This window comes from Anas acuta, chromosome 1 (genome assembly GCF_963932015.1).
Source record: "Anas acuta chromosome 1, bAnaAcu1.1, whole genome shotgun sequence".
Taxonomy (NCBI): Eukaryota; Metazoa; Chordata; class Aves; order Anseriformes; family Anatidae; genus Anas; species Anas acuta.
Window position 1 is genome coordinate 126,153,968 of NC_088979.1, and position 14,904 is coordinate 126,168,871.

The window sequence follows — 14,904 nt, forward strand, 5'->3', positions numbered from 1 at the left end:
TACACTCGGTGTTCACTGAGGGAAAAAAACTTAACAGTTGAAGCTCTGAATACAGCTCTTCCTGGAGTCAACAGCATAATTTAATGGACTTTTTGGTTCTTGGAAAAGCAAGGAGGAGGTTAGAAGAACTGCCAGCTTGGACTTCGAGAGGGTAAACTCTTTAGGAGACTGGTTGGTGGAGTCCCTTGTGAGGCAGTCTTGAAGGGCAAAGGAGTCCAGGAAGGCTGGACACTCTCCAAGAGAGAAATCCTAAAGGCACAGGAACAGACTGTCCCCATGTACCAGAGGACAAGCCCACGAGGAAGAAAGACAGCATGGCTGAACAGAAACCTTTGGCTAGAGCTCAGGAAGAGAAAGAGTGTTTATGACATTTGGAAGAAGGGGCAAGCCACTCAGGAAGACTATCATGATGTTGTGAGGTTGTGCAGGAAGAAAATTAGAAGGGCTAAACCTCAACCTAAGCTCAATCTGCCTTCTGCCATAAAGGAAAATAAAAAATGTTTTTAAAAACATAAACAAAAAAAGGAGGACTAAGGGGAATCTCCATCCTTTACTGGACGTAGGGGGAAACAGTAACAAAAGATGAGGAAAAGGTTGAGGTACTTAATGGCTTCTTTGCCTCAGTCTTTAGTAGTAGGACCATTTTTTCTCTGGGTATCCAATCCCCTGAAGTGGTACATAGGGATGGGGAGCAGAATAAAGCCCTCATAATCCAAGAGGAAATGGTTAGTGACCTGCAACACCACTTAGATGTACCCAGTTCTATGGGGCCAAATGGCATCTACCCATGGGTAATGAAGGAGTTGGCAGAAGTGCTCACCAAGCCACTTTCCATCATTTATCAGCAGTCCTGTCTTTCAGAGGAGGTCTCAGCAGACTGGTGGCTAGCAAATGTGATGCCCATCTACAAGATGGGCTGGAAAGAGGACTCAGGGAAATACAGGCCTGTTAGGTGCTGGTGAAGCTCATAGAGCAGATCATCTTGAGTGCCAGCATGCAGCACACACAAGACTAACAGGTGATCAGGCCCAGTTAGCATGGGTTTATGAAAGGCAGGTTCTGCTTGATGAACCTGATCTCCTTCTATGACAAGGTGATGTGCTAAGTGGATGAGGAAATTGCTGTGGATGTTTTCTACCTAGAGTTTAGCAAAGCTTTTGACACTTGCTCACAGCTTTCTTCTGGAGAAACTGACTGCTCATGGCTTGGATGGGCATAGGCTTTGCTGGGTAAAAATCTGTCTGGGTGGCAAGGCCCAAAGAGTCGTGATGAATGGAGTTAAATCCAGCTGGAGGCTGGTCATTAGTGGTGTCCCCCAGGGCTCAGCACTGGGGCCAGTTCTCTTCAATATCTTTATCAATGATCTGGATGAGGGGATCGAGTGCACCCTCAGTAAGTTTGCAGATGACAACAAGTTGGGCATGAGTATTGATCTGCCTGAGGGTATGAAGGCTCTACAGAGGGATCTGGATAGACTGGACTGATGCACTGAGACAGCTGTATGAAGTTCAACAAGGCCACATGATGGGTCCTGCACTTGGGGTACAACTACCCCAAGCAGTGCTACAGGCTGGAGGAAGAGTGGCTAGAAGACTGCCCAGCAGAAAAGGATCGAGGGTGCTGGCTGACAGGAGGCTGAACATGAGCCAGCATTGTGCCCAGGTAGCCCAGAAGACCAATGCCATCCTGGCTTCTATCAGAAACAGCGTGGCCAGCATGGCTGAGGAAGGGATTGTCCCTCTGTGCTCAGCACTGGTGAGACTGCACCTGAATTACTGTGTTTAGTTTTGGGCCCCTCACTACAGGAAGGACATTAAGGTGCTGGAGTGTATCCAAAGTAGGACAACAAAGCTGGTGAAGGATCTAGAGAACAAGCCTTAGGAGGAGTGGCTGAGAGAACTGGAGTTATTCAGCCTAGGGAAAAGGAGGCTCAGGGGAGACCTTCTCTCTCTCTACAACTACCTGTAAGGAGATTGTAGCAAGGTAGGGGTCAGTCTCTCCTCCCAAGCAACAAGTGATAGGACAAGAGGAAATGGCCTCAAGTTGTGCTAGGGGAGATTTAAGTTGGATATTAGAAAAAAAATCTGCACTGAAAAGGTTGTGCGACATTGGAACAGGTTGCCCAGTGAACTAGTTGAGTTACCAGCCATAGAGGTATTCGAAATACACGTAGATGTGGTGCTTAGTTACATGGTTTAGTGGTAGATTTGGCAGTGCTAGGCTAACCATTGGACTTGATGATCTTAGAGGTCTTTTCCAACCTGAATGATTCTATGATTCTGTTTCTCATCTGCTCCTTTGACTTCAGTTAGCACTAAACTCAACTGACAAAACTATAATCTGTCACATAAATGAGAAGATGTTTCTTAGGAACATAGCACAGAATTTTCCACACTAAAATGAGCGACTGGAGCCCCCCAGACTATTCTTGGTGTTTTGAGGTCTTGTAGGAAAGTAGGCTCTCAGCAAACAGTTGTACTGGGCTGGTTACCTGTGCTGTGTATTAACTGTGCCACAGATAAGAGACCTCTCTGTAAGTATGGAAAAACTGTGGCTGCTTTCATAGACTGTGTCTCCACTGGGTTCAGGCTAGTTCTGAGACCCTGACTTAACCTTTCTTCACTCTGTTCTGAGTGTGTTTAATGAAAACCTATGGTACTGGAGGCTTGGTTTTGCTTTGTTCACATTATCTCAGTTTGTCACTGCCTATATAATAAAGAGCTGATTGTATTGGTTTAAATTCAATGGATGTCTCACCTTTTCTTATTCCTTATTATTTTCAGTGCCACTAATTCATTGGTTTTATGATCCAGGCATTTAGCCACCTGCCCAAATGACCCTTTTCCAATGACCTCCAACACTTCATATCGATATGCAATATGGTCATGTAAAACCTTCAAAAGAAAACAAATAGTTCAGATTCAAACAGCAAGGCAAAGATCATGTTTTAAAGTAGTTCATGAAAGAGGCTGGATTTGTTGCAAGTGATGTCTACATTAAGCAACTGTAAGAGAGAAAAATAACAAGTGCATGGTTCATTAATCCACCCACCTTGCATCAAGCCTGAGGAAAAGCGGTTATCTCTTTAGGATTCTCTTCTAAGCTTTACCATGATTATTACTGATGTTTTTGCTATGGGAATATTTACCTTCAGGAAACAACATTTATCTCACATTGATCCCTTAAGAGTCGACAGTCACTACAAACTTATTGATCTGAAAGTGAATACCATAATGTTTCCACTTACCTTCAGGTAAGAACCATTCTCATCATCATAACAACTATTATTCTGGGCTTCAGGTAAACCTTCGATCTTTTTAGCTTCCAGCCCAAGAAACCATAGCTCTGGATAATTGAAAATTTCTTTTTGTTCATAGACTGTTAACTGGTTTCTAAAATTTTTCAAGGCTTCTAAATTAGAAAACAAGAAAATAAGAACAAAAATCAGAATCGCAAAATCACAAAATAGTTTGGGCTGGAAAGGACCTTAAAAATCACACAATTCCAAACCCCTGCCATGGGCAGGGGCACCTCCCACCAGATCAAATTGCTCAAAGCCCTGTCCAGCCTGGCGTTGAACACTTCCAGGGGTGGGGCATCCAAAACTTCCCTGGGCAACCTATGCCAGTGCCTCACCACCCTCTGAATAAATAACTTATTTCTAATGTCTAACCTAAACCTACCCTCTATCCGTTTAAAACCATTATTCCTAGTTCTATCACTACAGCCCTTGATGAAGAGTTCCTCTCCAGTATTCCCGTAGGTATTGGAAAGCTGCTATAAGGTCTCCCCAGAGCATTCTCTTCTCCATGCTGAACAATCACAACTCCCTCATGGGACAGGTGCTCCAGCCCCTTGATCATCCTTGTGGCCCTCCTCTGGACCTGCTCATGACTTGCTATTGGTCCATGTCCTTCTTATACTGGTGGCCCCAGAGCTGAATACAGTACTCAAGCTGTGGCTAAATACATTGTCAATGGCAAATTGCTTTAACAGTGGAACATTTTAGAGTAAAGCATATCTGTTTGAAAATGAGGTTGAGTAGATGGCTGCTAGAGGTTCCTTCCAACCATAATTTCTATGATTCTATGTTGACATTTTGTACAAAATTATGTTTCTTTTTCTCTCTTTTCTGACCTACTGTTCTATGTTCAACAAAACATTCATCATCTCTCAGCAAGATTTTGAGAGCTGAGGTAAAAATCATTTGATTTTGAGCAAAGTCACATACTCAGATGTTTTTGGAAATCCCATCTGTTGTCTATCTGTTTCAGTAAGCTTCACAGATTACATGAAGAACTGTATGCTTTTTATTGATTGGATTGACATATTTATGAAATGGCAGTAAGCTTTAGTTAACCAAAGCTTTTAAGTACTTGTTTTTCTAACAAAAAATATCAAGTTCAAATGCATGAGGTTGGGAATTAAGTGGGACCCAAATCTGCTGTTCTACTAATCCTGATTCTACCTGTACAGAAAAATTTCTACCTACACCCCCTTTTATATCATTTAAATCTAGACAAGTAAACAGAGATTGTAAATCAATGTGTTCTCTAGGCATGCACATGGGTGTTTTGTTAAACACTAGCAGATTTCCATCCATTAATGCAGTGATGCTAAATCATTTGAAGACAAGAGGCCACTACATTTTTTTTTCCAAGCACTGTTCGTAAAAATAGGTCTACTCATCCAGAAACCTTCTACATCTGAGGAATCCCAAAATGCAATTTAGCCCACATAAATAAAATGTGACACAGTTACAAGCAAGTGGGAAAAGTGTTTTATCACCATAATAGAATACTGCTTCATGATCTGTCATAAATCTTTGACAAATGTAAGTTCAGTTTTATAATATATAAATTTCTCATTTATGTATTTGTGTTAGTCTATTCATTTTCATATTCCATTTATTGCATTCTCACATTGCAAGTAGAATTGTTAGGAATCAACAAGCCCATCCATATTCCTGCCCTTCAAATTGTTTATTAAATATTTCATGGAACATTTAGCAAAGAACCTCTCATCAGTGAGTATCCTGGTTGCATACACTCACTATCTATACACACAACCTGTCACTCTAGTCTTTTTAGCATGCTTTCTTATAGTCTACCTGAAGCAGTCATAGGCAGCTTGACACTGGTGCTGGTGTTTTCCAGTTCTGATGATTTTCTCTGAGCTCTGGTATCATTTTCAGAACGACTATTTAGAAGGTTAAATTGTGGAAACTTACTTATAATTCCATTTTCCTGACAAGCAAAGAAAAAAAAAAGTAAATTTATTTTCAAATATTTTCATTTTTTCTACAATTGTGAAAAAAACAAAAACAAAACAGCAACAACAAAACCCCAACCTACTACATTCCTAAAGACAGGACTACAAGAGCTGGATTTCTTGAGTGATCTTTGTCAATTTTGTGCTGAGATAGAACACGTATGCTTGGAAACAAGAACTCACCGAATACCCCAAAATTCTGCCTGTAGCACTGTTGGACCACAGAAGGATACATTTCTAAATAAAAGAATAAAGTTCATTTTCCATGTTCATTCAATATATGGGTACTTACATTGTATAAATGCTAGAAACCACCATGGCTTGATTACGCTGCCTATCTTTTATGAGCTAGGATAGATCTGAGTACGGTCTTCCTGGTATGAAATGCAGCAAAGATAGTCAAATAGGCATTTTCTATCTCTGATTTCTGTATGGACACATTGAGTAGAGTTGTGCTAGAATCCATCAGACTGCTTGTGCAGCCTGCAGCATTGCAGAGACAGCAGTGTGGGTCTGCACACCTACACGATTGCAATACAAATATCCAGATTGGTAGGAATGAGGAATGAATGGGCTCGTAGGGGTGTGGAAGCACTAGAAGGAACAAGTGGTGTAAGAAATGATATAAAGATGCTATCTATATCATCAGGTCTTCAAGATTCCAGCACATGCAGTTCACAGGCCTTCCAGAACAGGACAGCCTACAGAATCAAGTCAGAAGGACATGATGGAGGGTTGGATATAAAAGGAAGACAGATAAAGACAGAAAATAGTGTGCTCTGGGATAAGAATAGAAGGTGTGGGGTCCCAACCTATGTTCTCAATCCCTTCAATGAACGGAAAAGACTCAGCTAGAGAGGATACATTCAGTGCATAAATACCTGGCTGAAGCTACAGGGAGTGATTTGTCTTCTATGTACACAGGATGAGGAACAAGGACTGCTGAGAAGAAACAGAATCCAACTGATAAAGCAGGGCAAGATTACCTTTGCAAATAGCTTTGCTAACCATGCTTAGCAGGGCTTTTAATTAGGTACATCAAGGAAGAGTTTTCATAACTTAAAAGGCTCTGATACTCATGGGCAAGTTCACTCACCTAAACATTTGTTGAGATAGCAATAGCTATCCAGGAGATTTATGGACTGTGGATTTAATGTAGATGATCTGAGATGCTCTGCTGGACCTGCTGTTCTCAAGCAGTATTGCTCATTTCAACTGACTGATTATATAAAGGTCAAAGAAAGGGTAGTTTGGCTGCAGTGACCGTATGATTGTGGAGTTCAAAATCCTGAGAGACATGAGTGAGACAAACAGCAGAACTACAAACCTTGATGTTCAGAAAAGTACCTTTTCAATTGTTCATGGATCTTCTTATAATCCTATGGAAGACTGCCCTGGAGGGCAAAGGAAACCAGAAGGGTTCATAAATCTTCAGAGTAGATCTCTTTGAAGTACAAGAACAGTCCATTCTGACATGCAGAAAGTTAAGCAAGCATGGTTGAAGGCCAGAATGGATGGAAATGGAGCATTTGATCAGGCACAAACACAGTAAGGAGTACAAAAAAAGTGTAAACAAGGATGGGTTATCTGGGAACATATATAAGCGGCACTACACAAGCACACAGTGATGTTTAGGAAAGCAAAACCTCAGTTGAATTTGCAATTAGCAAGGAATGTTTCTCTAAGTACACCATCAGCAAAAAGGAAGGCTAAAGGAAATATGAATGCACTGCTCAGTGGTGTTTGAGACCAAGTGACTAAGGACATGGAAGAGACTAAAGTACTAGATGCTTTCCATTGGTAAGTTATGCCCTCAGGCCTGCTATGTCCCTGAGTCAAGGAGCAGAGTTTGTGGAAAAATCTCATCTACCTGCAGTACATCAAGATATTTCAAGATATTTAAGAATTACATAAGTAGCTGGATGTACCTAAGTCTACAGGACCAGATGGGATGGACTTGAGAATGTGCAAAAAGAGCTCAACGTCATTGAAAGGCTGCCCTCTATTATATTTGAAGGCCATGGCAGTTCCTGATAATGTGGAAAAGTCAAACATCACACATCTTCAAAAAGGGCAAGAAGAAGGATTCAGAAAACTACAGGTTGATCAGCCTTACCTCACCCCAGGGACTGCTATGGAGCAATTCCTCCTGGAAGCCATTTCCAACCAAGTAAAACACAAAAAGCTTGTTTGAAACAGCCAATATGGATTTGGCAGAATAAATTGTGAAGAATTTGTGTCTGAACAACCTGATTTCCTTCTCTGATGAAGTGACTGTCTTGGTAAATGGGGGGAAAGCAATGGATGCTGTATACTTTGACTTCAGCAAAGCCTGTGTAACTGTCTGTAACTGAATTGGATGGATGGTCAGGTTTCAAGGACTGTGATCAGTGGTAATTGCTTACCAGCAGCCACCCTCAGGGACTGATACTAAAGCTAGCAGTCTTAATGTGTTCATCAATTACGTGGACAATAGATGAGTTCACCCTCTGAAATCTGCAGGCCATATCAGGGATGCTATCCAAAGAAAGGCCAGCAGGCTGGAAAAATTGGTTAATGGGCATCTCCTGAAGTTGAATGAAGACAAATGGACTGTTAGTGTTAGGCCAGAGGCTGGACTCCATGATCTTGAGGTCTCTTCCAACCTAGAAATTCTGTGATTCTGGGATTCTATGAAATGTGAAGTTCTGCACCTAGAACAGAATATTCCCTAGTAATAGAACAGGCTAGGAGACAACGGAAAGGATAGAGTTTTGCAGCGAAGGTCCTGGGAACAAACTGAACTTGGGGCGGCAGTATGCCCTGCCCCTTCCAGCAAAGGAGGCCAAACACATCCTGGGTTGAATTAGCAAATGGATAGCCAGCAGGGAAGTCATTCTCCCCCTCTCTTCAGCATTCATAACAACACAGAGTGCTGAGTCTAGGCTGGGGATCCCCAGTACAAGAAAGACATCAACCAACTGGGGTGAATTCAGGGGAGAGGCCAGGAAATGTTTAGGAGCTTGGACCACATGATGTACAAAGAGAGGCTGATGGAAATGCATTTGTTCAGTCTGCAGAAGAGGATGCTTCAGGACTGGCTATATTGCTATCTACAGTTACCTGCCAGGATGATATAGGGAAAGCAAAGCCAGTCTCTTCTCAGGGGTGTGTGGTCTTAGGACAAGATGGATAATGGATACAAATCACAACTTGGGAAATGTTCATTAGATATTAGGAAAAACATTTTTACTGTACTGGTGGTTTGCTATTGCAAGAGGTTGCCCCAAAAAGCTGTGGACTATCTATCCTTGAAGATACTCTGAACACAGCTGGGCAAGGCCCTGAACAACCAGTTCCAAGCTTGATCTAGTTGGAGTGGGAGGTTGTGCTAGATGTTTTCCAGAAGACATTTCCAACCTAAGTTATGCTATTATTCTTTATATATAAATAAATATATTTATAATTCTTCAGCCTTTGAGAAAGTCCTGACAACTCATACAAGAGGACCAGGATAGAGACACAGAAGATCAGTCTGTCTGGGTGCCATAATGATACAAAAGCCATATCCCAAAACCAGCACATGGCTGCCAGCACAAGAACAACCCAGTAGATGTGATAGAGACCAAACCGTGGGCAGTCCTTGTCCATCACGTCACTGCAAAAAGTCCTGATGGGATACATGCATCTTGATGCTTGTGAGTTTTGGATTAAGAACGTGTTAGTGTGAGTGAAAAGTTTTATTTTAAAATCATCTTCCAGTATTTGCATCTAGCCTTGCTGCTTTTTTTTTCTCCCCCCCCCCAACCTTTTTTTTTTTCCTTTTTTTTTTTTTTTTTCTTTCTTTTTCAATATTGACTTCTACAAAAGCAGAGCTGCCAGGTATGAGGAGCACAACAGTTCAAGGACGGGGGGAAGATGGAAGAAGGAATACCAAAAGTGAAGACAGCCCAGGCAGCTCCTGTGAGGTTAGGTGTAGGTGTCCACTAAAATCACAGGAGCTTTACACAATCATGCTGATAAGCAATTTATCTGTTTGACTATTTATAGTTCTTCCTTTTTCTTTTTTTTTCTTTTCTGTAACTGAAAACAGAAACTGATGCAAATGTAGGCTTTAAATTATTTATCTCTTTTCCCCAGAAATACATTTACGACATTTTTCCACTGACACTTTCTTATCAATACTAGAGAGAAGCTGATTAGCTAATGAAAATCAAGATGTTTAATAACTTTATAACTCACCTGAAGAGGGGGGAGCACATTCTGCAAGCTGGTATTTGTTATCTGACACAGGCTGCTTTCAAGAGGGGGAGGGTTTGCAGAGTCTGCAACCAAACCATGCTTTGCTTGGCCTTCCAGATGTGGGAAAGAAATAGCACTGTGACTGACTTTCTAAATAGAAAGCATAAGTAAATATTACATAACATCCTAGCAGGCAATTCTGTGTAACAGCTTCGAAAAACAGAAGTATTTAAAGCCTTGAAATGGTGTGTATGGTTCACTTCTGACACCTAACGGTGAAAGCAAAAAGGGCAGATACTCTCCAGCAGCTCCCACTTGCACTAACACGCAGGAGGAGGTTGTCTAGGCAATCCGGCCGCCTGGCACCTTCTGGGGCATTCGAGTTTCCCCACAGCAACACCTGCACCCAGCAACAGAGGAGTGACTGCCTCAGGTGGAAAAGGTGGTTGGGCTGGGAAACTGAACAGCCGCTCCAGGCCGCAGGAGTGGGGAAAATAAAGTGTATGTAGGATAGACACGAAATGTAAATGGTAAAAAACTTCATTAGCTGTCCCAGGTGGCAGAAGAGAAATTGGGACTGAAAAGGAGTCACTGAGAGGGTCTTCCCTGTCCTGTTTTCTCAGCATTTCCTTCCCCCCTCATTTTCTATACAGTTCTCTTTGTCTAGGCACCGTTGTTAACATTTGATTTGTTAATGAGAAGGCGTGTTTTGTGCAAACTGTATTGAAAATTAGATGTTTATAATCATTTGAAAGTTCCAGTATGATTAGTCTTTCCTTTAGACTTGTCCCTTTTCTTATTGTAAAATATGTCTATAACACTCGTTTTCTAGAATCAGTCTTTTAAGTATGTGGTTCTATGAATGTTAGGACCTCTAATATCTTGGATATCTAGAATGAGAGAAGTCACCCTCTTATCAACAAAGAAAAAATTCAAGGTAGACTGTTTTCTTTGGCAAACATTAAAAAAAAAAAAAAAAAGATTTGAAATAGATCTGCAACATAGATCTGATCATCTATGCCCTATAAAATAAATGACTGGGTCTATTGAGTTAAGGCTACAACCCATATGAGCCTGTGAAATTTTTGTACTGGGAAAAGCATATATTTTTCAAACTTTTGACAGCAACAGAGAGGTTTGATATTTTTCTCAAAAAGCAAAGAAGCAAGCTCTCTATCAAACCATCTTGAACAAGTAAGATTTTTTTCCAATACTATAGAAGAGTCTTTAAAGCCTTAGAACTGAGATTCCAGGGAACTTTTCATTACATCTTCAGGAGACAAAAGTGGCTGTGGGCAGGAGAAATGCCTCACATGTTATTGAACAGCTATCAGAAAACAAAATACTCTCAGGCACTTGGGACAAAGTCATACAGCTACAGGGAAAATGGAAGAGGGCAGGGAATACAGGACTTTTCTATGCTCAGATTTATTTATTATGTGGAATCTTTTAGGAAACAAGCATTTAGGTATTCTTTAAAGTCAGCTGAAGAGCTACCTACCTGATGGAAGACTCTGTTAGATCCCGGATGATCACTCTCTTGAACAGTCAGCTGAGGCTGAGAAAATGTATCCACATGAGAAGACTGTAAACATGAGATGATGCTTTTTTAATAATAATAATAATTACTCTGGGAAAAAATGCTTTTTTTTTTTTTTTTTTCTTTTTCTTTCCTCTGTGGCAATATCTGTGCCAAAATAGTGTTTGAGAGAGGACCACAAAAGCTGCTGAAAACACACTACTCTCTGGCAATTCCCCTCCCAGTCGAACAGCTGTTTTGTGGGCAGGTGCAGAGACAGCTTGCTTTGCCTATTGTGCTTCTCAGCATGCTTGATGTGCCCATGTGGTCAACAGAGGGGAAGGGGGGCCTTTGCCGTCCTTAAAAATATGTGCTTGAAAGTATATAGTGAGTGAGCCTGCTTGGAAGGACAACTTTACAATGCCTCATAAGGTAGATTGTAAACCCATCCATTGTTAATAGCAGAATTATACTAATTCAACTTGTGGTAAAGAAAACACATATCAATGTTTAAATTTACTGAGATAAAGAAAAAAAATCCAATTGGTTCCAAAGGAGAGAGAATTTTACAATAATAGAAAAAGAAACATGGGGAAAGTGCTAAGTAGCTTGTCATTTTTAAGATTCTGCTGGTGCTTTATGCAGTTTTCTTACAAACATAAATTGCATTGCACTGTACATTCCTGTCCAATATGAGACTGCAGTGAATCGAAGGAAACTGTAAGATAATTTGGATATTGAAACACAATAGCAGCTTGGAGCTCTGCTCTATAGACTCAAGTGAACCTCACCAGCTTTGGTCAAATATGCTTTCTTGTCTCTGGGCTCTGTAAGGCATAACTTCATTCCATTCATAATCAAGAAAATAATCTTTAACCAAGTAGGCACAACAATTCCACTATAGGATTCTTGAAGTAGTAGAAAAGCAGTATTTTCTCTAAAAGCAGAGGAACTTGGAGGCATGGGAGGGAACTTTAGTTTAGTGTCTCAAAAAAAAAAATAATTTGCAGCCAAAATTGTCATATGGATGTAAGCTGAAGATTAAACATACTTCAACAAAGCATGGTATTCTTCCTTACCTGTTTTGTAGCCAGGGCTTCCATGGCCTGTACCTGTCACACAGTCTTAAATGTGCAGAGCACCTGATGAAGAGAAGTCACTGCTCTTTGCAATTACATTTATTCTATCCAGTTCCAGGATCAGTGCCAGAGGATTGTTATTTAAAGGCCTTTGTAGTGGGCTTCAGTAAGTCCACATGAAAATAAGTCTGCATATGAGAGGAGTATTGCTAGTGTTTTGTATGGGCCATAAATCACCTGCCATGATGCAGCCTAGCCACAGTGAAAGGGACTCCATGCCACTTTCCTTTAGACTCACTGTCTGAAGAATCATACACTGTAAGTTCAAAACTTCCCAACAACAAAACACAATAATTGTCCCAAAGAGAAACACTGGATTACTGCATCCTACATATGCATTACCTAGAGCACAATATACTTCTCCTGGTGCTCCAAATGTCCTTGTGATCACTATTTTCCAGTGTGAATTTGAATAGATGAATATTTGCCAGAACATTTTCACATACAAACACTTTGCATGTAAACTACATATCGTGCACTTCAGTGCAGAACCAGATTTATTAAGAAGATGAGTCTGGAATCCACACTCGTAACTATACCAGATGTATCGACCCAGAACTTAATACATTTAACTATTGATTTCAGGACATATTAGATTTCTTCTCACACCTCATCCATACTTTATTCCCAGATAGTTTTATTTTTCAGTTTATGGACCTGATGAAAACATTACATTCCATTTAGAAAGAGTTTCTTAAATGCTGTGTGCTTTTCTGACTACAAGTCAATACAATGTTAGGCTTTTAAAGAGAAAGTCATCACTGAGAAGCAAATAAAGATAGAGTTGACTTCACATACCTGTACAGACTGCAGAGTCTTCACTCTAAAATGGCATTTTATTTCTTAGCAGTGATTTAAAAATGCTATGCAGTGATGCCTATATTATTAAATATAAATTTCAAAATATACTGTATTTACTAACATAGCATAATCAACTCACAAAATGACATTAAAACTCAGCAAGAGCTAAGGAAGCAAGTGAGTGAACTCCAGGTCATGATGCTGCCAGAATTCCGAATCTATTTAATTTCTATTTACTACAGAAAAGATTAGCACGATTTTGAGATAGATCGTTCTCCTTTAATACTGCAAAAGCAAAATCAGTCCATTAGCCCATGGCTGTGCCTTTTTTTAATTGCAGAAAATTGTGATTCTCTTTGCCTCTCTTTTTCTAAACCTTCTTATTAAGGATGTAGAGCTCTTCAGTACTCTTTGGGAAATTTACTCAAAACACCTTAAAATCAATAGCTGACCAACCCTCATAAAATAAACAGTTAGATAGCATATAGATAGCATTTCAGAGGTTGGACTCGATGATCTTGAGGTCTCTTCCAACCTAGAAAATTCTGTGATTCTGTGATATACATTTACCACTGGAAAAACTGATCTGTGCCTACAACAGTCCTGCCAGTACCTGACAAGGGAGCAGATGGATTTAAGTCCGCACAGTGACTTACTTGATAGTCTTGATCCAAATGACCCATCAGCTGCTGCTCTAGCGAAATCCTGTACATTTAGTAATGGGAACTACAGCTGAGCTGTTGTGCATGGTTTAATCTGGCAGATGCACTCTAAAGAAAAACTGCAGCAACTGTTACTATTCCATTCCACTTCACTCCTGGCTGTTGTACTCATATAGCACTTGGCCTGTCCTACAACTAAGATACATGTAGTGCACTGCAATCCCGAACTACAATCTCCTGCTATTCCAGCCCTTCAAATCATGTATTACTGGCTATTACCTTGCTAACTCCAATTGTCATTCAAGAAACAGAGCAGTGTCCCCATTCGCTACGTAATTAATTTGCAATCACAGGAGGCACTGAGCATCCACCATTCTGCAAAATCAGAAAGTGTGACGCTTTTTTAGAATACCCAAAATGTCAGCTTTTTTTTTTTCAGTATTCAATTGACCAGAAATGTATTAGAATTTTAGAAATGATAAAACACATAACTATATAAAACATAGACTCCATAGTTTCCTTGATTAAATGGACACCTGCCCACTATCAAAATCGAATTAAGCTTGTAGAATACATACACAGAATGCAACATAATGTTAAATCATGCAGCATATTCAAAAGCCATAGCAAATACATATTTGCTCACTCAAAATACAGCAGGAAAATAAACATTTTCCTTACCTTGTCAACTATTTCTGTCAGCATAACTGCAAGAGCCATTAATTGCAGGACAGAGGCTGTTTATTCCATTTGCAAAACACATTTCAGGAAGCCCACCTTCATCTAGTTAGAGCAGAGCAGGCTCAATTTCATACACAGTACCCTGATCAGAAAAAAACCCTTCTGCTTGGCTTCAGATTTAAATTTAAATTTTTATCCCGGAAATATGCCAGTGACTATTAGCTGCTCTAGTATTCTTTTGGTGGCCATCTGTTCCCTTTCTCAACCTCCTTCTAGCCAAATATAATTTTCCATATTTATCATGGCAAGTCAGTAATAAGAAAGACAAATATAACAGGATTGGCTGTTCTCCTTGCTGTCTCAGTCTGTTCTTTCTTACTGAGATCGTGTGCTTGCGAAACCAAAAACCACTTGAAATCATATTTTTTCAAAGCTTGTCGCAGAGACCTTGCTATACATTGAGTTAAATCTAGTCACTGAGACTGTCAGCTTGGAAAATGAAAATAGATTAATACCTCAAGGACTCATTTCTCATTGTCATGACGTTTCATTTACTGAAGACCAAACTGTGGCACCTTTGTCTGGGGTTCTTGTTAGCATCAGTACAGAG

At 40.3% G+C, this 14,904-nt stretch overlaps 1 protein-coding gene across 3 annotated transcripts in view; it reads right to left on the reverse strand.

The window, feature by feature from the left end:
• The window catches only part of DYRK4 (dual specificity tyrosine phosphorylation regulated kinase 4), a 28,229-nt gene extending 13,733 nt beyond the window's left edge, over positions 1-14,496 (reverse strand). The window contains exons 1-7 of one of the 3 annotated variants that reach the window (XM_068654077.1): positions 14,295-14,496; positions 13,893-13,988; positions 10,994-11,077; positions 9,493-9,642; positions 5,111-5,246; positions 3,248-3,411; positions 2,758-2,894 (exon numbers count right to left, since the gene is read on the reverse strand). In XM_068654077.1, coding sequence (XP_068510178.1) covers positions 2,758-2,894; positions 3,248-3,411; positions 5,111-5,246; positions 9,493-9,642; positions 10,994-11,077; positions 13,893-13,913 — 692 coding nt within the window. In that variant the 5' untranslated portion in view covers positions 13,914-13,988; positions 14,295-14,496. Of the gene's footprint in view, positions 1-2,757; positions 2,895-3,247; positions 3,412-5,110; positions 5,247-9,492; positions 9,643-10,993; positions 11,078-13,607; positions 13,804-13,892; positions 13,989-14,294 lie in introns of those variants that run through there. The other 2 variants (XM_068654069.1, XM_068654060.1) reach the window with 2 other exon arrangements.
• Between the last annotated feature and the right edge of the window lie 408 nt (positions 14,497-14,904).